Source organism: Embiotoca jacksoni, unplaced genomic scaffold (genome assembly GCF_022577435.1).
Source record: "Embiotoca jacksoni isolate LCO1_2020_lvr unplaced genomic scaffold, fEmbJac1.0.p SCAF_11, whole genome shotgun sequence".
In the NCBI taxonomy this organism is placed as follows: Eukaryota; Metazoa; Chordata; class Actinopteri; family Embiotocidae; genus Embiotoca; species Embiotoca jacksoni.
This window is the reverse complement of record NW_027185241.1, coordinates 13,437,450-13,462,155: the sequence shown is the minus strand read 5'-3', so window position 1 is coordinate 13,462,155 and position 24,706 is coordinate 13,437,450. Positions and strand designations below refer to the sequence as shown.

The window sequence follows — 24,706 nt, the reverse complement described above, 5'->3', positions numbered from 1 at the left end:
TCTCTAGGTTCATTGCTTCATTGCCGTAGGCTTTTTGAAGTATTTCAAGGGTCTCCGCTTCCAATTTCCCGTGTTTGACACAAAACTTGATTTGCGCCCTTCCATTGTGAAGCCACTGTGGAATCCATTGTGAAATCGCACCAGTACCAGTGGTCACAAAAGTGTGTGTAACACAGTTGCTGATATTGATCAAGAAACGTAACTTAGAACACTTACTCCTGAAAGTTACTGAGTTTCCACAAGTTTCTCTTCTGCTGATATGAGGCCTATGAGGCCTTAGCAATCTGTGTCTGTCAAATCAAGTAGAAATTAATCTATGGTCTTCTTAGTTAGAAATTCTCTCTTTGAGTTTCCCCGGACATATTTTCAATGCTGACCCGTAGTAGACAGTTAGTAACAACAGTAATAACTCACACCGCTGAAGCCTTACATTATCTCAAGATAAAAACTCCAGCACATTTTTTAGGGCTGCAGATTTTACAGGAAAATATGTAAGAAAGACATCTTTCAAGTTTGAATAGGATGAACAGATTCAACCAGCAGAACCTTGTAGTCCATATGGCCACTTGGCTGTTGTTTTAAGACAGACTTGAAACACTGTGGTGCTATCTTAAAAACATTTTAATGAGATCTGCCTTGAAAAGCAGGAAAACTATAGTTTACCATAGCAAGCAGAAGACTTTGATGATGTCAGTGACGTAACTCTTTCAGGGAGATGACTCCTAGACCATTGACACATTCCACAGCTGTTACACTCTGCGCCTTTGATGTTACTGCTTTCGTCTGTCACTGCTTTCACTAATGCGAGCACACACAAGCATGCATGCAAATGTAAAAGATTGCATCCAAAGCCGGTTGCCCCTATGTGGGAAGACAACTGTGCCGCTTTCTATATTGGACACTCTGCCAAAGGAAAATCCTTGCTGACGCAGAGAGATATTCAGACTTGAGGAAGAAAGGTAGAATATTTCAGACCTCTTCACTGGAGCTGTTCTGCTTATTCGGAGTCACTGATTACATAGATGGCTTTGGTCACAGTCTGGCAGGCTTGGAACTCCCACTCTTCGAACATCTGCGGTGCATGCAAAGGAAAATCCTCCATGGATAAAGGAAATATTTAGGTTGAAGATGAGCCCCATAGGGCAGCTTTTCTGTCACAAAGACACACAAGTATTCACTCAACAACGCACACACACACTCTAGACACGGTTGTTTGCCATAGTACTATTATCAAAGTAAACATTTGATTTATACAGAATATCATATTCATCATAGAGAAATTCAAATGTTCAAACTGTGACGAAGAGCCATCTAATAAAATGCATCATCGGCTTTCCAGGAGCTCCTGGGCCCTGATCATAATAAAATGTATCGTGATTCACAAACTCAAGTGCTCGTCCTTTTCAAGAGGTCCTATACTGGTCATGCCATCAGGATTTGCAAAGTTATTACCAAGCTTATAATGAATACATAAGTATCATTCCAACACAGAGGAGAGACACAGTTAACAAGGCCACAAACTCTCATAAAACATCACAGAACCATTTACTGCATTGACAGAGGCACTCAGGGCAGCTGTGGATCCTAATAGCTTTCATGAAATTATGAACTAATAGCTCGAAATCATGTTATAATTTATATAGCATGCATGTATTGTACCTCCTTCCTCTGAAGCAAGATTCAGTAAAATAGAGCCTCATCCATCAAACCCTTCCCTGCATCCATCCCGGTTTAATTTGCAAGCATCACACAGGCTTTGGTCTCTTGTGGAGGATCGTTTCAATGGAGTGCTGCCAAACACAACAAAAATAATTGAGGTATACTAGTCTAACTAACTGAGAGGCACATAAGATGGAGTTTTTTTCATTCCTCTGGAATTTTTTTTAATGTAACTCTGTTAACATCTGTGTATCCGGAGGGGGGTTTCCTTATTGCTTCAGGGGTTCTGAGCACGATGCCGGTGCACTGCCTTTTCAATGAAATGTTTATTCCTCTTTTGAGGAGAGTTTGCCTCTTGAGTTATATTCACAGATATTTTACAGTGGGATATACACTCATAAATAACAAATAAATAAAACAACTTAGCCTTTAATGCATTTACTGCTGTAAAAGCAGCTTTCAGTGAAAGGTTTCATTCAAGCCTTTTTTATTTCTTGTCACTTCATTTTAAGAATTTTACACATTTGAAAGCAAAAAAAAAAAATGTTTTGGTTTGTACAAAGGCAATGTCATGGCCACATCTGTCCTCCTTCACCATCAGATCATATTATGCGTATGAGGAAAAGTCTGATAAAATTACATCATTAAGATTAAATGACATGAGTTGTTTCCATATTCTTTTTCTGTACTTTCTTGCAAGTACAGCCGGTGTTTGTTTGTTCAAGGTTTCAAAAAGGTATCTTCAATCAGTGCTCATCTCTCTCAGACTAGATGCTACTTCTGCGGATGGTATTGAAACTGATGATCTTCTCCCGCTGTCTCTCCACAGCAACAGGAGCAGGACCCCACCAACCTTTACATATCCAACCTACCTGTTTCAATGGACGAGCAGGAGCTGGAGAACATGCTGAAGCCCTTCGGTCACGTCATTTCCACAAGGATACTGAGGGACGCCAATGGCCTGAGCAGAGGCGTCGGCTTTGCCCGGTATGCACAGAGATACAAACGCGTATACGTGCAACGAGTGTTGCTTAGTTCAGCATGTGACACTTCTCACAGACAGCTATGATTTCCATTACTATCACTTCAAGGTCAAATTTGACCTGTTAATTGTCAATACATTTTCTATTTCCTAGACAAACTATCATTTAATATTAGACACAAAATAATAAAGACGAATTATCATCACAGTATATTCATGTTCCTGTTGAAGATAATAACAATAGGTAATTGTAAATGGGTTGACTAACAACTATTTACAATCAAAGGGCTTTTAGCTCTAATGATACAACTCCACATTCCTGTACCCTTGGCCCCTTCACCCTGTGTGTGTGTGTGTGTGTGTGTGTGTGTGTGTGTGTGTGTGTGTGTGTGTGTGTGTGTGTGTGTGTGTGTGTGTGTGTGTGTGTGTGTGTGGGTGGGTGTGGGTGTGTGTGTGTGTGTGTGTGTGTGGGTGTGTGGGTATGGGTGTGTGTGGGTGTGTGTGGTCTTCTCAGTTACATCATCGAGTGTGCCAGTGATTAGAATGCAGTCAGGGCTTCATTCAGGGTCACTGACGATATAAGGAAACCCCAGACCCACACAGAGACATAAATGCTCATATCACACACACACACACACACACACACACACACACACACACACACACACACACACACACACACACACACTGACACACTGGGTTTTGCTTGCCAAGCAGGCAATTAGTCATTGAGCTGTGATTGGGTGAGCAGAGCTGAATAGGGGCAGACAAAGAGGACATGACACACAACAGATCAGACTGAATGGAGCTTTTAAATGGGGACAAAGGAGAGGAAACCCCATAGAAAACACAGACACACAAACGCACAGACAGACATGGGCCTAACTACAGCATTTTCCTCAGGCATACAGAGACAACCAAACACAGATGCATAAACAAGCAGGCTTTTAACATTTTAACATGCTCGCTGCAATGTAGGACACGTTTTGCCAGCACTCATATCTGCATACAGTGCATTCACTTCTACAGAAGCACAGAATGTGTTGTGCATTGACTTGTATCTGAAGTAGCACTGCTTTCTTTTTGTCTGTCCCAGGATGGAGTCGACAGAGAAGTGTGATGTGGTGATTCAAAATTTCAATGGAAAATTTTTGAAAACTCCTCCAGGCATGACGGGTAAGTGTCAGCCTTCGCCTAAATAAAATGCATGTGCACATTAAATTCAGTTTTAAGTTTCCTGTTGTGCTATTTTATTTGACATTGTCTATACTGAACACACCTTGGTTTCTACTTAATGTTATTGTCTAGCATTAGACATTTCTTTCCATGCTTCAGAAAAATGGATTATCCACTGCCTGCAGAAGCATGAAAATCATCTTTCTTTTCTTTCATAGAATTTCAGTGGAACACTGGTTTCAGGCTAGTGGACAAATGTGCACCGTGTGATGTCAAATCATGACACCTAGAAATATTTATCTTTTTTTTGTAGTTAAAAAAAAGCTCACAGACACATTCATTTATTATTTTTATGTAGACTGAACACTGTTTTTACATCAATGAATTAGATTTTTACAGTCATGCAATGGACATCTCTACCTTTTGGCATCAAAACATCTGTCTGTGTACAAAGCACAGTCAGTGAAGCTGAGAGTACATCATCTTCTTGGCTCTCTCTCTCCCACTCCATCTCCTTAGACCTTCTTGACTTGATTTAGTAGGAAGATATGAGCGATTAATTCTTTCTCTGTACAAGACACGGATTGACACACACACACACACACACACACACACACACACACACACACACACACACACACACACACACACACACACCCACAAGCACGAGGCGCCTGTACATACACAGACAGACGTCCCCTAAAGCAAACAATCTGTCTCTGATTGTCCCCCCAAATAAATAGCAAAAAGTTGTGTCCTTTTTAACACTGAGGTGGAAGGAAGGGCTGAAGGATGGAATGAAAGGATAGCTATAGGAAGGGACGAAGAGAGATGGTGGAGGGAGAGGAGGAAAGGGGATCAGAGAGAAAAAAAGGTGGGTGAAAAGAAGGTGAGGTGAACCAAATTGAACGTGACACCGAATGAGAACGACGAGATGGAAATACAGAGCGATCAGGGATAGATAGAGAGAAAGGAGGTGCAGTCCACAGAATACAGAGAGCTGTGCTCTGTGTCCGATGCCATCGCAGTGTGATTTGTGAGTTACTCACATACTGCTGTATGCTGTGCTGTCCAAAGCAAGTATAGTTGTAATTTTGTGACAAGATAAGGATCCAGTATTTTATCCATTGCTGCCTGTTTCTGCAGTCTTTTTCTTTGTGTGAGAAAAACAAAATTAAAACTCCTCATAAAAGTGAAAACTTGATTTAATGACAAATCTGAAAAGAAAATGTTTTTTTGTGCAGATTATGATATCTTATCAAAGAACACAGTGATACTTATTGTCTCAGATAATTTAATCAAAATGTATTAAGAGAAATCCCACTTGAGGTTACCACATTCATAATTTCATAAATTGATTAACTTCTGCTTCCACTTACTGTGATACAGCACAACATACTGAAACCTACTCGTGACTAATGTGCAATCATACATAGTTAAGTAACTTAAAGCTGCTCTACTTTCTATTTTCATGTCAACAATGGATTCAATATTATGTTTAATGTGAAAGGGGTCGCTCATCATAATTAAATAAAAAAATATTACTCCGAACTCTACTGACCGCCTCACCTTTTTTAGGTCAGTGTTTTGGTCTTGCAGCTTTGCAGTTTTGCAGTTTTGGTTTTTCAGCTGTTTTCAGTTAAAAATAAAAAAAATCTAAAAAAAAAAACAGAACAACTACTTGCATCAGACAAAGGTAGTGTTAATGAACATAGTGAAGCCTATAGCAGGTAAAGAGCTAGATATATTTCTCAAAAGTTATTATTAAAGGAGAAAATACTGGAGTTGACCCTAACAATTTTTCTCAGCTGCTAAGATGCCAAAAAATTATTTGTGACTTGTTGTGCTGCCCCCAAGTGGCCGCCATTTTTGTTAATGTAGGTCTGTATTTAAAATCTCACACAAACACAGATGCACTCATGCTTTTTATACCCACCAAGTCACTGACCTCCATATTTAAAGAGATAGATTGCTTGTCTTTGCCAGTGGTGCTCATTTTATACTCTCTCTTTGGTTGTGGGTCTGTCTGTCTGTGTGTGTGTGTGTGTGTGTGTGTGTGTGTGTGTGTGTGTGTGTGTGTGTGTGTGTGTGTGTGTGTGTGTGTGCGTGTGTGTCTGTGTATGTGCATTGGATATTACCAATTTCACTAGTTTGTTAGATCAGGTCAATTTAAGTCGTCATGCTGTATGTTTATACACACACACACACACACACACACACACACACACACACACACACACACACACACACACACACACACACACACACATTTTGCTTACTCGTCTAATACATGATAAAAAAATGTGTCAAAGCGGGGCTCCACTGATTTATGTCACTGGTGTTGTGTGTTGCTGACAGTCTGTGGCATTTCCAAGGCTCTTGCGGTGACATTATGACAGGCGTTTGTGCTTTGTTTTGTCGTTCGTTTACTTATTACTTACATTTGTTGTCTTACAGTAACACTGCTCTCAAAGGTTGAAATGTCTGGTCCAATGTAATGTGTTACTGTACTGTATGTGTGCATGTCATTGAATGATGTGTCATTGTGTCTTTGCCTGTGTATTCCTCTGATTAATACCGCAGTCTGTCCATTCAGATTGATGTATCGACGGGCAACAGTAATATTTTACTCTCAAGCCACAAGATGAATGCTTATATTGATTACATGACCAGAGCTCCCATCAGCCATCGTTAACAGGAAGTCATTTGATCCGCATTTTTCTGAATTCGCCCTGTGGTTTAACTCCTAAAGAGAGAGAGTATCTAAATCAGACACAGATGACGATCTCTGTGCCTTTACATTTTATTGAGACAGGAATTGAAAGGATCTGGTTATACAGATTCACACAATGGTCACTGTTATTTTTCCATGTACAAATACAGAATGTGCAGAGTTTATTTACATAAAATCTCAGGTCTCTGGAGTGACACCACAGCTTGTGATCTCCAGAGCCAAAACATATTGGAAAGATCTTTACTGCTCGTAACATCTCATCACTTTTAGAGAGTAAAGTTGTCCTGGAAATTCAACATTCCAATCAGAGGTGTAAATCAAGTCATCACAGTTTGTGTATTTACTGTACATTGTAATTCTGTCTTCTCTGTGTGTGTCGTTCAATAATGCTCAACCCCCCTGCTGTGAGGGGGAGTCAGAGCCGGTGGGGAACCATTCCCATCTAGCCATAAAGAGCACAGACAGCAGGCAGTAGATCATTTTCTGTCAAAGTGGGATATAATAAATATTTCTAATTCTTGATGGCAGATTGACTTTAAGCATAAATTAAGTTAGGATTTTACATTATTCTTATGGAGAGAAAATCTTAATTAATCTCTTGTTTCTCCAGTCAAGAGTTTTTATCATTTTGCACATTAGAGGCAACCAACGTTTTTCCTTTAAATTGGTTTTCTCTCTATAGTTATGTCTTTTTCTCTGTTTTAGTTTAATCTTTGTCACCTCCTCTTTCCTAGCCGCCCGTCTCACATTAATCTCCCTTTCTTCTATCTCCACTGATCCCATTACATTTCCTCTTCACCCAGTTGGTGCTCTTTCTTTCCTTCTCCATCTTTCTTTTCCGTTTAAAAAAAAAAATCTTGTTTTGTTTGTTTCTCTTTCTCTTCCACTTAATACTGTATATGCCGACAGCCACAACGTTAAAACCACTGACAGATGAAGTGAATAACATCGATTGTCTTGTTCTTGTGACACCTGTCAAGGGGTGGGATATATTAGGCAGTAAGTGAAGAGTCCGTTCTTGGAATTGATGTGATGGAAGCAGGAAAAAAGCCAAGTGTAAGGATCTGAGCAACTGTCAAGGCTAGGGTCAGAGCGTCTTAAAAATGGAACGTCTTGTCACATATTCCCAGTCTGCACCAAAGCTCATGTGTGCCCAAGACTCATTGCTGCACATGGGGAGTGAAGGCTTACCCGTGTGGTCCGATCCCACACAGGAGCTGCTGTAACACAAAATGTTGAAAACTCTAAATGCTGGCTATGATAGAAAGGTGTGAGAACCCACAGGGCATTACAGCTTGGCTGCATTTGGGGCTGTGTCGCCGCAGGCCGGTCAGAGTGCCCATGCTGAGCTCTGTCTACCACTGAAAGTGGGCCTGTGAGCATCAGAAGTGGACGATGGAGCAATGGAAGAAGGTGGCCTGGTCTGATGAATCACGTTTTCTTTTACATTATGTGGACGACCGGTGTGTGTGTCATTTACCAGAAGAGGAGATGGTAGCGGGATTCACGATGGGAAGAAGGCAAGCTGGCAGAGGCAAAATGATGCTCCAGGCAATATCCTGCTGGAAATATTTGGGTCCTGTCAATCATGTGGATGTTACTTTGATATGGACCACCTACCTAAACATTGTTGTAGACCACATACACCCCTTCATGGCAGTGGTATTTCGTGATGGTAGTGGCCTTTTCCAGCAGGATAATGCACCATGTCACACTACAAAATTGTTCGGAAAGAGTTTGAGAAACATCACAAAGAGTTCAAGGTGTTGACATGGCCTCTAAATGTCCCAGATCCCAATTCTATCGAGCATCCGTGGAATGTGCTCGAAAAGCTAGTCCAATCCATGGAGGCCCCACCCTTCGACTTACGGGACTTAAAGGTTCTACTGCTAACGTCTTGGTGCCTGATACCACAGGACACCTTCAGAGGTCTTGCCTCTGTCTAGATGGGATGGAGCAGTTTTGTCAGCACAAGCAGGACCCATTCTTAGGCGGGTTCAATGCCTGATTGGTGTATAGCGTCAGTTTTGTCCTTGGTCCTGCCCTCCACAATGGGAACACATACAGGGGACAAGAATGAAGAGTGCCGATCTCACAGATGGCCTATTATCATCCAGTAGTTTCAATAATAATCAGTCTTTTAAAAAGGAATGGAGCCTTAAATGTCTGGTATGATCATGAGGCATTAAGTCCCCATTCTCAGCAATACCAATACTTTCATGAATGGGAAATTAATTTTATTTGATGTTCCTGATAATGGTGGAAAACAATTGAATGACACTGCACTAAAAAAACAATGGTGTGATTATGTGACCATACTGAAGTGTCAGGCTTGATGTCAGTTTACAAGTGTTACTTGAAGGCACTTGTTCAAGAGTCAAACGTATGGGTGTTACAATGTGATGCTTTTGAACCACTAACCACTAACAGATTTATAATGGTATTATAATGGTAAAAGCAATATGAATATACATTTTCTATATATAGTTTAAAATTTGGTGGCAAATAGTAGGTTTCCTCTCATGTTTGATGCTTGAACAAGTAAAGCTCCAGAGTACATATTGCTGTCTTCAAGAGCTATTTGATGCCAGATGTATTGAACAGAAAAAAAAGGATTGCATCTAATTCAGCCCAGCTTGTGGATTCTTCATTTAGTTACATTTGGAAATTGGATCCCTCTTTGGTAATGGATTTCGGGGACTGACTCCCACATATATGATAGCTCCCTTATAGGCTTTTAAGGTTTTTAATTAGCTAAAGTTGCTTTCCTTTGAAGGGAATTTCACGAATGTCAGAACATCACAGTAGAACTCTGTGTTGACAGTTTAACTCTAGGGGATGAATTCAAGGTGCATAACCCTGCAAATATCAAAGAAAACACACCTGGTTGCCACATGACCTGATGCACCTTTTCTGGTTTTGGACAGTTAAGTTATGCCAATCTTGAAACATTAATGTCACTCATAAAACCTTTCCAGGGTCGTTGCTTCATAGTCATAGGCTGTCTGAAGCATTTCAAGGGCCTCTGTGGTCTATTTCCTAAATTTGACACAAAATTGTACGGACGCTCACAAAAACGTGTAACTCCACTGCTAATGAAGATAAAGAAATACTTACTCATGAAGGTTATAGCGTATCTGTGCTCCATGCACATCGCTGTACTACGTACCTTTCACACGCAACAGGAGCAGTTTCATAACTCTTTGATCGACCCTTGTACAGTGTATTTTCTGCACTTAACCAGTAGCATTGAGAATAACCTGTGTGTTTCATCCGCCCTGGTAGTTTTCTTCACCTCGTAGGTGTCCCTCTTACCAGAACTGAAATAAGTAAGTTTGTTTGCTCTGCTGGAGTTTCAACAGTTTCTTTGGTGCCCTACTGCCATTTGCGATATCCCACTGCTCCAATGACTGGTAACAGTATGTGATCCATTCTTCACAGTAAAGTCCACCCACCCTGTTCCCTATAAACATGTCCTGTCAGTTAAACATAAAATGTCACAGATTGAAAACTCAGTTTAAAGTCAGTAAAGCACTATTTTTGTTATCCCCACTGCATTCATCTTTACACAATCACATTCAGACACAGAACTAATATTCTCCCCTGTCATTTTGTTGACATTGCTGTCTTCACACCTTTATTACTTATTTGTGCTAGCTGTTGCTGTAGCAATTGGGTGTCGCAGTGTTTTTGCATCCAAATAATGCAAGAAAACACAAACACTACAGTGGCAAAATTCAATCCACTGAGCAGTGGATTAATAAATTAAATTTGTACTGCAAGCCTAAGGTAATGACTGCAAATAAAAAGTCACCGGTGTGTGAACAAAAGCACTTGTCCAGTGCAGTGTTTTTGTCTTTTTACTTCTTGTAGCAGGGGTCTTCAACGTTTTTCAGGCCAAGGACCCCCAAACTGATAGAGAGATGGACCAGGGACCCCCTACTATATATTGTATAAAATAGTGTTTTATATGAAACTGGAGGAGTGCAGGAGGCTTGGAGGGACATGTCCAGGCTAGTCTCACGCTGAGTGAACCAGTGCCCAGTTTGAGAGCTCCTGTGTGTCACTGAATGTGTGCATTTCTGACTGAAAGATAACATCTCCTGCCTCCATTTATCCATGCGCTACAACATGTTGAATTCATGTTAATGTGTATTTAAAGACATTTCAATTTGTGTAAAAAAAAACTTTTTACAAAAATTTGAAAAAACAAACTGTCTAATCAACCAAAAATTTCACGGACCCCTTGCACTGCCTCCACGGACCCCATAGGGGTCGCGGACCCCCTATTGAAGACCTCTGTCTTATAGTATCATGTAGCTTCTGGCAAGGACTTGTGTTAAGATTGAGTCATGGGAAACACATGCAGTGACACAACTACACACACTACATAGTAGTTCAATGTGTGGGCGGGTCTTTTTTTTTTATTTTTGGTCGTTCAGTATTTGAGAGCTTGAGCTCTTACAGTACAGAGCCTGGTACCAGTAAAGCAAAAACAACGGTTGAGTTTTAAATACTAACTTACGATTGACATGATTAATTTACCAATCCTAAAATGTGTTGATATATTTGTTGAACGATATTCTGTAGGATAAGAAGCATATTTAACATTTTGTTTATATTATATATTGCCTAAATTTAAAAAAAAAAAAAAAATCCTGTTTACTGTATGTGGTTCTGTGTCTACACTTACTACTGTATTTCACTAATTACTGATCCAGCCAGTGTCATCAGCAGATTTTGCTTCCATAAATATTTGGAGACCTGAGTAATTGTATGCACTGCGCACTAGTTTGTAGTAGTGTTGCGCTTGAGGCTCGTCAACAATTCAAAATAATTTTTCCTAAATTCGATTTGATTGAATTTCTTAGCATCAACTCCATGTCCTGTTTACTAAAACCTAACATCAATCTGAACTCTTTGGAAGTCCAAATATTTGGTTCAGCCAAATTAACTTGACATGCCCAAAAGTGACCCATTTAATGGGGCAGGCACAGCTGTACCCAAATTCATCATGAATTCATCACTTTGTGTTACAGAGCCACCAGAGTGAGAGCAGCAGGGGTCAAACTGACAATTAAAAAATGCCCTTCCTCCCTTTAAAGCACTCTTGTGAAATGCAACAGATTGTAAAAATATAACTGTGAAAGCAAGCTGAATAAATAATGTGATGCACCAGTTTTAGCAGCTTTTTCTGCAGGTAATCTTGTCTCTGAATGTTTTGTGCTTGTTGTTGACCCCTGACTGTGTGGCAGCTAAGTTCACCTCCTAGGAATAAATAAAATGTATTATTGTCCCTCTCATCATCAGTATTTATGCCTTGTCACTGTTTTTTTTTTTAATGAATATAAAGTGAATTACAGAGTATATTGGATTTTTACTTTAAATTTACAAACATAATTATTGAACCGTTTATTTATTTCAATGAAATGACTCAAAAGACACAACTTTATGCGTTGTTTGTATTTTGTAAGGTATCCTTTTTGAACATGAGCCAATATTGATTAATTAACAGCCAATACCAATCCTTGCAACATTTGTACCATATTTGTTGAAATACTGGCTTGCTAGACCAGTTTTACAAATCAAGACCAGTTTTACAAATCAACAATAGCACCATCAAAAAAGTACTTTTCCCTTAAATTATTTGCTGTCATGAGAAAAAAAATAGGTATGTCCTGTGTGACCTTTTTCAACATATTTAAACAAGCAGACACTTTGAAAGGATGCTTATAAAGGTCATATAGTTTAACAACACCACATGGAAAATTTACTTTTTCTGCCATTTATTCAATAAAAATGTCTTACAATGTTCCTCTGTCAAAAAGTAACTTCATCATTGGCATCAGAAGCGAGTATTGCCCCCTTTAGCAGAAATAACCTTCCCATAATTGTCCACCAGTTTCTGACATTGGCTTGCTTAATTTTTGACCACTCTTCCATGTACAAGTCTATCAATTACAAGATGTTTGAAGGTTTTCTTGCATATACTTCCAATTTCAAATCCCACATAATTTTAGTTGGATTCAGATATTTCCTTTTGGATTTTTCTCACGCTTAGGATCATCATCTTCTTGAGAAATCCACATCCTGTTGGGCTTCAACTTTTAGACAGATGACATCACATTATTTTCAAGTACTTTTTGATATGATGCAGTTTCAGATTCATAGTTGAACCAACAACTTGCCTAGTCCCACAGGCAGTGGAGCAACTCCAAACCATGACATTTCCGTCTTTCCTGATATGTTCATTGGCAAACTATAGTTTTACTTGAATGTTCTTTTTGGACAGCAAAGGCTTTTTCCTGGCATACCTCCCATGCAGGTCAAATTTGTGCAAACTCTTTCTGACTGTCGACACTTGCACTTTGACACCAGCAGTTGGAGGATAACTGCAGATTCTGTGATGAAATTTGGGGTTTCTCAGAACTTATTTTCACATCAAATGATCTGCTGTATCGGGCTGAATTTGCTGGGGAAAAATAAATCCCATGCCAGGCTAATTAATAAACATCCACAACTTTTTTTTCCAAATGCCTTAGAGAGCTCTTTAGATCTTTGCATGATGATGGTAAATGTTCTCAATTGTCAAAGGAATGAACCCCTGATCATAGTTTGTTTTATTTGAAGGTGTAATAAATGTAGTGGTATACTTGTTGTTTCAATGTGACTAATTCGATTTTTTTTTTTTTTTTTTTTTTTATTCAAGTCACGAAAATTACTTTAAAACGTCAATTTTATGTACAGTATCTTTGGGATGTGTATAATAGTTTTACGAATGGGAAGTATTTCAAAGTGTTTGCTTGTTCAAATCTGTTAAAAAAGTCAATGATTTCCATGAGATGTACTTATTTTTTCACGTGACTGTGGCTGAATTGGCTCTTTACATACATATAATTAAATGCTGCATTATAAATATAAATCTACATTTAAAAAAAATGTCACTTCAATTCTATCGTTCTTTTTTTTCACATTGTTGCAGTCCTCAGTTCAAACCCCTACATGTTCTCTGTACTTTGTGTTATTTTGAAGGAATTGTGAAATACCACGACAGTATAATCAGGCTTCTCAGATGTAAATAATAATAGGATATAACTTCAGGTATAGAATGTAGCAGCAGTCCACATAGACATTCATATCAAAAAAGGAAACATAAAATTTCTCTGGGACCATTTATGGACGTGTCCAAATTTCTTCCCCAACAAAATATTGGACTCCTGCATTTGACTTCTCCAGCAGTCTGAGTTCAAGCTCCAGATGCACAGAGGCAATCAAAGCAATCTAACAATATTGATATTTGACTATTGATGCATCTGTGTAGGCATGTTTGTGCATATAAACACTGGCCCATAGGGTTTAATGTCTGGAGCCAGCAACAATGTTGTGTATGTGTTTTGTTTTTTTTGTCTGTGAAGAGATATATGCTACTATCAGGGATTACACAAAACTGAATATGGGGAGTAACTCTCGTGTTCTCACTTCACAGAAATGTCTCGTCGATATCATGTTGCATGCTTTCTTCTCTAGTTGTTAATATGACGAAGACCAAGGAAGTGAATGAAGGAAAAAGCACAGAGAGATTAAGAGATTTAGTTTGTCATTCCTTAGCAGACAGCTGTCACATCATGGCTAAAGTAATGATGTGACATTACTTTTAGCTACTTAGCATGTATGTTTACATTATTAATTATAACAATAAAAATAAAACAAATTTCATCTCACTCAAGCTCAAAGACACAAATGTTTTCTGTCTGTGATGAGGCTGGTAAACAGAATAACAGATCCAATTCAACCCACAGGGGTATAATTTTCACACAAACACAAAGGACAAACAATTTTTTCAGATCAGCTGTGGTTTCTGCTTTCTTTGTGTGGAACTTTAGAGAAGACGCAGACAAGAAAGTATCCTGACTTTAAACTTGATAAGTTGTCAGCTGTCACCAGTGTGGCTTTCTCTGTCTGTCACACCAGTAAAACAAAACAGCATCACAACACAGATATGCAGCCTGTAAGTCTGTATCAAGAGTGCGTGTCAGTCCTCACGTCACATATTTTTCTCATACTCATGAAGAAGCAACCATTTGTCGTAGAAATACACAGACATCGATGAACTTCTGTCTTGTGAGGGTAAAAATATATTTACCTGAGAGTGAAATCCATGGCATTCCCAAAAGTTGGTTTTACTATAGTCTGAAATCTATAACTCAAGATTGATAATTATAGTTTCCAACTACTTCATATGAATAGTAGTCAAATTTATGTAAAATGTTCATCAGTAAAATGTTCTTCATTAACGCGAACGATGCCCCTGAGCCATTTCAGAAGCACCAGAACCTTACTAGTGTAGAAACCAGACTAAATGTAGTTTTCCTGACCTTGTACCATGTCGTTTATTGTCCCAAAAAGACTGTGCTGTGACGGCTAACACTTTCCAGTGGCATTCGGGATGTTTAGGTAGTTTCCAGTGGTGACCATCAGTGATTGGTCAACAAATTCAAGACATGCAGCTACATCTTCACTGATTTCCTGTAATGCTTTAGAATGTTTAAGAAAAGTTCCTTGAGACTCAGAGAGAGGGTGTGAGCAAACTATTTGCTTGCACAGACAAATATGCAGTCTGAGGCTGATGGAGCCAGATTGTGACTGAATGTGAAAAACAATTAGTTTTATCGCAGTTATGTGCTAGAGCAATTATTAATAACCATAAAGAATTTGGATTATTGTTACTTTGGAAACAGATAATCTGGAGTTTTCTTTTCTTTTACTGTCTCTGCATGTCTCGTTTGTATTCATTCATTCCATCAGATATCAGTTGCACAACAGTAAATGTAAAGGTCAACACAAGGAATGTTTATTTCTTTGTGTATTGAAATTGAGTCTTAAATAGTGTTTTTGTTCATTAAGGAACTAATTTGCCTAATCTTCTCAAATCCTTTGATTAGACAAACACAAATTTAGGCTCCATAGTTTCAGGAACTATATGGTTAAAAAAAAGGGCTGCAGAAGAATGAAGGCCTGAGTAAGTTAATGCTGAAAAACACCCAGTAACATTTTTAATAGCTTTTAAGTTACCCATTAAATTCCTTCTACTAAAGTGAGTTATTTACTTCACTCGTCTTGTCGTCTCTGGTTTGGTTTTCAATCTTTACTGACAGTAAAAACATCTCCCTCACTTTTCTTGGTGTTTCTATGTTTGGAGGATGAAGCCCTGTATATTTCTGGAGGTTACTACACAGAGTTTTGTGGTGATACTTGCGCACATGTTTACATACACCTACACAAAGTACTCTTCATCAAATGTATGTGAATGTATAGGGTAGAGTGGGTAAAAGAGAGACACAGAGGGGGAGTGATTGAGATAGATGAATGGCGAAGGCAAAGGATGATAACAGAGCCTCATCGTTGTGGCCTGTTATTCAGCTGGAGCTCAAGTTAGTGTAATGACAAAGTACTCTTACATGCAGTGTAATCACACACTTACCTTTGTAGGACCCATCTGGGCCCCAGGTGTTCCAGAGAACTCTCATCTGAGTCTTCAGGCTCTGAATGGCTTTCTCCTCTGAGAACACCTCTTCTAATTTTTCAGTTTACTGAGACGAAGAAACATTTTTCTTGAAGTAGGCGATGTAATTGCGTAGTTTATTTTGGCATTCATAATGTGTGACTCAGTGCCAGCATGATGATGATATTGCAATTTGTTCATAGCTTTCTGTGTCTTTTAAGAACTTTTTTTTATTCCTGTGCTACACACAGTGATCAGGATTTGACTTTCTCTGCAGTTTGAAATCATTCCCAGTTAAATAGGACAAGAGTGCCAGCTAATAGCCTCTTTAAAGATGCATCAGTGACTCAAAACATGCCTTGGTGGATGTATTAAAGTAGCAAGTGAGAGGCAATGCATAAAAGTAGGTGGTTTATTCAATTTCTGGGTCAAGAGGTATCAGTGTAAAACAGAATCAAGAGATGAACTTGTGAGGTATTGTTGTGACAATGTTTCTTCGTGGACTGTAGAGCCTTATAATTCACTGAGTTATGCTCAAATAACATTTAAATGCTATTGTTTTTGATATGCTGTTATGATGATGCGTTGTGCCTCATTGCTTGCTATGATAGAGGTAGAATAAATTGTCTAATGAATATTATATAATTATCACCTCTGCTGAGAAGGTTATGTTTTCATTGCGGTGTGTGTCTTTTAGTGATTTTCACTGTTTATTAGAGGATATCAAATATATTTGTAGTCCATTCCTAGGAGGGAAGTACAAATGCTTGGGTAACTACAGGACAGATTTACTTTGACACACTGACTGAACATGTTAATCGAGTTATATCTCGGCTATATCAGATTATAATCTGTTCTTCGTTTGCATGTACGCAGAACAAAAAACTGGTTGTGAGTTTACATGTGTACAGGTCCATGTTTGTAAATGTTGAACAACGAGTGGAAATCCACAGAAATACAGTAGGCTATGCCCTTGTGTCAGAGATCCCACTGAAGACTATCTGTTGACTGCCTCACTACACAATCTCTCAAACGTCTTATCTGAGTGTCCTGGTTCATGTTAGGATAATACTTTCTTATTGTGTTGTTGAGTCATGCTATTTCCCAGAAATAGAAGCCATTGTTCACATTCGCTTGCTTTCTCGAAATTTCTGAAGATATGCCTTTAAAATAAAATAAATAGAGAACAAAGCCTTTTGTTCTTTAGGATAATCCTGCCTCAATCCAGCTACTTCCTATTTTTTCAGAAGCCTCTCGGGTATATTCTACAGCCTATTAGATTGAAGTTAGAGTTTGGTGAACTTTTGTATGGGAGGTCACACTCAGTTAATCCTATTTGTAATCAAGCCTTTCTTCTTTCTCTGGTCCAGAAAAGGACCATGTTGTCTTTGGAGCAATCACAGTCGCAGTCTATTGCCCGGGGTTCAAACTGTGTAGTTATTTATCTTATTAAGTATGCCTGTTTGGGTTGTCGTTTGAACCTCGCTCACCATGCTTTGATGATTAGCTTGTGGCTTTGTTTCTACGTCAAGGCTGCTCTTGTGAAAGCATGGTTGTAAGAGTTGTAGAGATGGTGCGATAACTGCTGTTGTATAGATGTTTGGATTAGAAGTGGAAGAAATAAATGTAAGAGCCGAAGTGCACTTTTCAGGTCCAGCTAATTCATGTTATGTTTTTTTGTTTAACCCACAGCATAACACTCTGTCTTTAAATCAAATATTTAAATCTAATTCATACCATTAGGAATGTAATTTTACTTTTTTTCCCCCTGCTATTAAAATGATGAATTCATCTCAGTGTTCATCTTTGTCTCCCTCTCTGTATGACTCACTCTGCAGCCCCTGCAGAGCCTTTGCTGTGCAAGTTTGCTGATGGAGGCCAGAAGAAGAGGCAGACACAGGTCAAGTATCCCCAGAATGGCCGACCGTGGACACGGGAAGGAGAGGTGAGGCTTAAAAGTCTATTTAATCATCGAGAAAAGCTTACCAGTGGCCTTAAAAAAAGATTCCCTTTACCGGCAGCACGGCAGCTTTTTCTTAAAAGAGAGGAAAAAGAGAAATAGTGACACAAGAAGCATGTTTTTCTCTCAGGTTTGTTACAACATAAGCCTTTTACCCTCTGCCACTATAAAAGAAAGCGACGTAGAATTTTTATTCGGTAGAATGGTTCAGACAATTCAACATAAAATGAAATACGGCCCGTGTGGTTTCACAACCAGAATGAGCACATCAAGTCTACTAACATGATATTCAAGAGGAAATAGTGAAGTTAACGAAACCAAATGTTCTGTTATTCTAATTTAGTTTCATGTGTGACCACAGTATACACACAAACCTCTTTAAAACCTTTTACTGCTCTATTTTCGTTTGCCAAATAGCAGTAATCATAGTATAATAGTCACTACAATGACTACAATTGTGCTGCTTCCTATGAAGTAGTATCTGTAGCTGTTTCCTAGGAAACATCCTAAATATCTGGCTGATGTTCCCTTTGACATTCTTTTCCACATTTTAAGTTTAAAATCAGAAACGCTTGACAGGCCCCCCTGCTTGGTCATTAACAGCTTTCATTTTCAGTCACATACTGTAGGCTGAGTTACAGATGCTGCTGACAGTATGAAAGCTGGCGTATATAAAGGTTGTTAAATTTAAAATACAAGGTTTCTGCAAAGTTGTTTTGTGCTTCCATTGAAACTCCCACCTCCAGTCTGTCATCTTCACAAGAAATGAAACTTTGTGCAGGGGATTGAAAGTAGACTGACTGTTGCACAATGCAGAGAGTTCAGAAGTTTTTAGTGTCGATACCAAAGCTTTAATTTACAGAACAAGGGGAACATTAATTATAATGACGACACCCACACACTGAGTGCAATTTTTAACAGTTTCCTGACGTTTACATCACATGGAGGCTGAGAAAGAGCAGTGAAGCGAAATGAAAGGCAGCCAGGCAGAAATGGTGCACCGCAACACCAGCCGCCACAAAAACAGCAGGATGCTGCAGTGTGTGTGTGTGTGTGTGTGTGTGTGTGTGTGTGTGTGTGTGTGTGTGTGTGTGTGTGTGTGTGTTTGACCATCGTGTGTGTGTGTTTGTGTGTGTGTGTGTGTGTGTGTGTGTGTGTGTGTGTGTGTGTGTGTGTGTGTGTGTGTGTGTGTGTGTGTGTGTGTGTGTTTGACCATCGTGTGTGTGTGTTTGTGTGTAGCGGGCTCAGATTGCTGTTTTAGTTTTTATTTCTAAGAGTAAACAGTGACACATCACATCAGCGCTTCTTTTACATTAGACACTCTGGTGTTAGTGATTCTGTTCTTGTGCCCTGTTGTCAACATTTATGAATTGTCAGTTGAGCTTGAAATAAATGATCAGAGCTTTCAGTGTGATTTCTCACACATTTGTCTGTGGCCCGAGTCCTGACAGGCCTTGCTTGGCCCTGAAGCATCTCTTCAGAGGTTTATGCATTTGTCGGATCCAGGTCTCCGAGTCCAGGCTGACTAATAGAGACATCTGGCCACGGAGATGCTTTGAGGTGCCTCGCTGCGCCCTCACACTCACTCAACCGATCCTAATCTCCCACAAACCCTCACTCCTAAATGAGTGTGGCCTTGGGACAATGACATGAGCCCATATTACACACACAATCACTAACAGCATTTGTTCATAGAAACACACACATGCAGCTACCGCAGCTGAGGGATATTGTCGAGTTTTGGCTGTGAAATGAAGGAAAGTTAGAGGACAAGGTACAAACATCAAGATGCTTCACAGAGCTGATCTCAAGCTCCGGCTCAGAAATCTTTTGTTGCAAAAGACAATTTTATAGATAGACAAGGAGCCAGCTCTGAAAATAAAATCTTTCCAAGGTGAGAAGTGGAATTATTTTGTGTAATGTAGTTTTTACCTGCTTTAAATCAAATATTTTTTAAAGAGCTGATATGAAAATCAATCTTTGGAGTTGTTAATTTTGGCCCTTTTTTTAATTTTTTTTTATTGCTGTTGCAGTCTACATTCTCCCAGTCCTGCCTAGAAACTGTGTTTGGGGAGAAAAAAAACAAACGTAGTGGTGGAGTTCAGCATCAGGGCACCCTTTCAACTCGTGTGCCAATTTGGAGCGAAGTGCTTTTTGTAGAATACAGAACAAGTATAAATGACTTATGTTGGGCCACAGATTGAAGGGGGTGGTGGGTGGGGATAGCAATAGAGGGAAAGATAGAGACGCAGAAAACTAAAGATTTGAGCACTAAAACACCATTGTTTCTTTAAATTTGTTCCAACATTGCCAAGAAGCAGATCTTATTCAAACCTCAGCAACGACATGTACAATCTCATTCATTTGCACGATAGAGGAACTGAGACAGTAAACATTCATCAATGATCAAAGCTTTACTTGATAGCAACAACATTTAATGGAGAGGAGGAGGGAATTATAGAATAGGAAAATAACACTTTTTAAACGTTGAGTTTCTTCAGATTCTGATGTAATGCAACTGGAATGCAAAACCTTATTCAATTATTTTATTCTGCGTAGGCTTGTAATAACTGACCCTGTGGCTGCTGGAGATTGATATAGGAAAATTACAGTGTGGGGTCTACTTTTTTTTTTTCATGAGCAACGCTTCCTGCATTTGAGATGTGAGATATGTGAAATGCCCAAAAAATATTTCAAATTGAATTTTAAACATGCTTAGTAAATGGTTGGAGGGTTTTTGTTGTTGTTGTTGTTGTTGTTGTTTTAAGTAAGCAGCTTAAGGTTTTTCTTCTTTTTGGCCACTGTCAGCTTCCAAGCTGTTGGTACAGATGTTTGCTCTGGCAACAAGCATAAGCTGTGTGTAAATTTAAATTTCTTTTTTCTTTCTTTTTTTTTTTTACCTCTAATATGTCTCCTTTCTGGTCCTTCGTACATTCACTGAGCAATAAGGAAAAATTGAAAACGTTCACTCAGCTTTAAACATTTTCAACTCAGAATGAGCAGATGTGCTGTCATCTCAGTTCTTGCCACCCAGTGTGGATTTATGTTCCCCTCCAAGTGCTTCTTTCAGTTCACTGTGCGCATATATATATATATATACATATATACATATATACATATATACATATATATATATATATATATATATATATATATACATATATATATATATATATACACACACCACTTCTAAAGTCCTTTCATTGTGTTAAATCCATGTGAAAAAGTAGCATTTGAAAACAGGTGTTTATGGCAATGAAGGCAATACACAACAGGGCAATGGGGTAAAAAGTGTAACTAATAAACATCACCATGAAACTTCCCTGTGTGTTTTCTAACATTAAGTTTGTTACTTTTAGTTTTCTGAAATGTTATATTTTGATATGCAAATAATGCATGTTCTAGTCAAATATGTGCCAATTTGCAAAACAGAAATCTGATCATTGGATAAATCCAGGTTAAAAATTCACGTTTCATTTGTTTACATTTTAGAGTCAAAGGTTTTTACAGAAGGTTTTTTTTTTTTAGCTCCTCATGCACCAGAAAATACTGTCAAAAGCCATAAAAATGAATATTTAAATTTTCTTTTGTTATAAAATGGTATATAAATCAGGGTATGAAGGATTTATGAACAAACCCCTCTTTAAAACCCTCAGAATATAAATGAATAAAATTGGGATGTTTGGTGAGTGTAAATGCTACTGAAGTGGAAATTTCTGGCACAGTTTATGAGAAATAAAACTCCCTTTGAGAAAACAGCGTTTAAAGATATGTATTGTAAAATGAAAGGCCATTTTGGTGAAGTCATGTTCATCGAGACATTTCTTACTATTATCATCAATTTGTATTTCACTAAGGATCATCTTGTCAAACAGGCTGTTTTAATTCAATATTTTTCAAAATGAAACATAACTTTTTATTTATTTCCTTATTCAATGACTAACAAGCAGTAAAACATTAAATCTTTTATTGTCCATTGTTCTTCATTCAGCAGCTCTTTGTATCCCACTCATTTACAATAATGAATTTTGTGTTTTTTATTTTTCCTCAATTCATTACATACAAGCTATATTGCTAAATCAGATTTTAATGTCAATTTGCACCAGCAAGTAACAGTTTACTCATAAAAATAAAACATTAAGAGACTAAACACAAATAATGGCAGAAGTATTTTGACATTTAGGTGTATATGTTTCTCCTTTTATCTTTCCCCAGAGTGGTATGGCGTTGACGTATGATCCCACAGCGATGCAGAACGGGTAGGTGAAAAGTTTTCTTCTCAGATTCACAAACTGTGTCCAAAAACTTTAGATGTCTGCAAACTTTACTTTTGATTCACTTTTTCCGCAAAATATGTTGTATCTGTTTAAAAAGCCTTTACAAAAATGACACCAGAAAACCTGAAAAGATGCACACACATCAGACAAACATCAGCAATTATACGCACAAGAGCACTCACATGCCAATGAGAAGGCTACACACATGCACACATACTCAGACTGACACAAAACACACAGGTTGTTAACACACACACTCTACTGCTACTATGTCTACGTGGCTCTTGCCCTCATGCTCACATTTATTTATGCACCTATGCATACAAGCTGTCAGACATGTGGGTTTTGATTGCAGACAGGGAAGATGGGCGGTGTTGCAGTGCCGTTGTAAGACTTTCGTCAGCCAGGGCGAGCTGCAGTGCTCCTAAGCTGAATGCAGAGAGCAAAGTGTCTGCCTGTTTCAGGGGGAAATTGGAGATCGGTCCTGTCTGCCAGGAATGCTGCTGGTGATGCTCTCCCAGGAGAGGCTTCCCTGCAGCTCTGTGTTCCTCCTTTCCCTCTCTCATCAGCTTCTTCCTCTCTGTATCCCTGCTTTCCCAACAATCACAAGCAGATCTGCATTTTACTTCCGTTTACAATCTTCATCTCATCTCATCTTCTTTTGCTTGTTTGACCTCATATGCTAAATTTTCTTTCTTTCATCTATTTTTGACTTTTTCATCTCTTGTAGACATAGTTGTTTTGTCTCATCCCTTTTTTTTTTTAACTTCTCATTCCTGCTCTCTTATTTCCAAGCAGCTGCTTTACTCTCAGTCATCTCTGGTGTCCCTTTGTATGTGTGCGTCTTCATGCATGCATAAATGCATGCTCACACGCGAGCATCTGTGCCTGGGTGGCGTTCGAGCCCTCCCCGACCTCTCTTCCGAGGTCATCCGAGCTCCTTCCGGCGAAGCACTAAATGACTGTGAAATGCTAATGCGGCTAATTAGAGAGGCGAAAAGCAAGGAGGGAAGGGGGTTTGAATAAAAATGGAGGGCCGACCGGGGTCAAGAGAAGGTCAAAGGCAAAAATAAAGTCAGCCCAAGGAGAGGGGAAGGGTACGAATCAATTACAGGTTTGCTAGTCTTTCAGAGCTCAAGGACAGCTGGTTTTTAGGGTCCGATACCAATCTGATTTTATTGGAAACATGTGTCTCTACCAGCCAGACTTCTTTGGCTCATGGCCTGTCCTCTCTTATCAAGCAGACGCAACATTCACTTTCTCATTGTCTCTTTTTTTCTCAATCTCTTGCCTCCTATCTGCTCTCTTTTCTGTCCTTTTTTGTTTCTCTCTGTTTTTACCTCTCTGTCTCTCTATCTATACCTCCTCTCATTCTTCTGTCTCTCCTGCCCACACACGCACATATATTTTAGCATGCTCCCCCACATCTGTCCGCTGAAAAGTCACTGAGGTCAGCACTAAATCATTCACTAATTTTTCTGGGCAAACTCCTGACAGGGCGTTTAGATATCACCGGGGATTCGCAGAGGTTTTAAATTCAATCCTGTAATAATGTTCTGTTTGCAATTACATATTTAGTGCATTGTTTAAACAGCCGTGCTGGAGTCCCCATTGACAGCGTGCTGCTTGGGGCTAATAGCCTCCATCAATAACCTTGCATCTGTCCTCTGCCTACTACTTCTCTCTCTCAATGCACATCAGTCTAATGAAAAATACAATAAACACAATCAGAGAACCGTATTGAATGACCTGGCTGCTTTCCTTCATTTGTATTCATCAATGACAGTAATACAGTATCTCTAATGCAAGTAATACATTAATTATACAGTCAAAATGGTGGATCCATACCACAGCATTATCATGACAGGATCCCCCCCTCTCCCCAATGATCATCACTTTGACAAACATGTTAAAACATTTTATCCAGTGAAGATCTGTCTATGTTTGTCTGAAACTTTCAATTTGGTTTAAATGGAGTTAAATTCACCCTTGTAGTATTGTAGCTCAAAAAACACACACTAATGGAGAATATTTGCAAAACTGTCAATAGGGTTTTCCTTTTATTCTATACATACAAGGAAATTGATGGTAACATCGAGGTAAGCCAGCCGTTGTGTGATTGTGCACATGTGAAACCTGTACATGTATCCTACATGTGATCACATGTGTCCCATGTGGAAAACATGGGAAACTCGTGGTTTTCTGGAAGGTAGAGTGAAATGAAAGGTGCAAAGAGAAATCAAGGAGTTAGGTTAGTAAGTTGAGTTCAGAACACACAATCAAGCTGCACATGAACCCGGAGCTGAACCTACCACTGCATTCATTAATGAAATATTTTTGTCTGGTTCCACTGGAGTGAACCATTGTGGCTCTACTCTTCATTTACAACTACTTTATATAGGCTTCAGCGCACTAA

At 38.9% G+C, this 24,706-nt stretch overlaps 1 protein-coding gene across 3 annotated transcripts in view; it reads left to right on the top strand.

The window, feature by feature from the left end:
• The window catches only part of LOC138194470 (RNA-binding motif, single-stranded-interacting protein 3-like), a 119,109-nt gene that overhangs the window by 78,424 nt on the left and 15,979 nt on the right, over positions 1–24,706 (top strand). For all 3 annotated transcript variants that reach the window (XM_069143232.1, XM_069143233.1, XM_069143235.1), the window contains 4 exons: positions 2,489–2,646; positions 3,738–3,817; positions 17,892–17,998; positions 22,229–22,272. In XM_069143232.1, the coding sequence (XP_068999333.1) occupies positions 2,489–2,646; positions 3,738–3,817; positions 17,892–17,998; positions 22,229–22,272 (389 nt within the window). The remainder of the gene's footprint in view (positions 1–2,488; positions 2,647–3,737; positions 3,818–17,891; positions 17,999–22,228; positions 22,273–24,706) is intronic.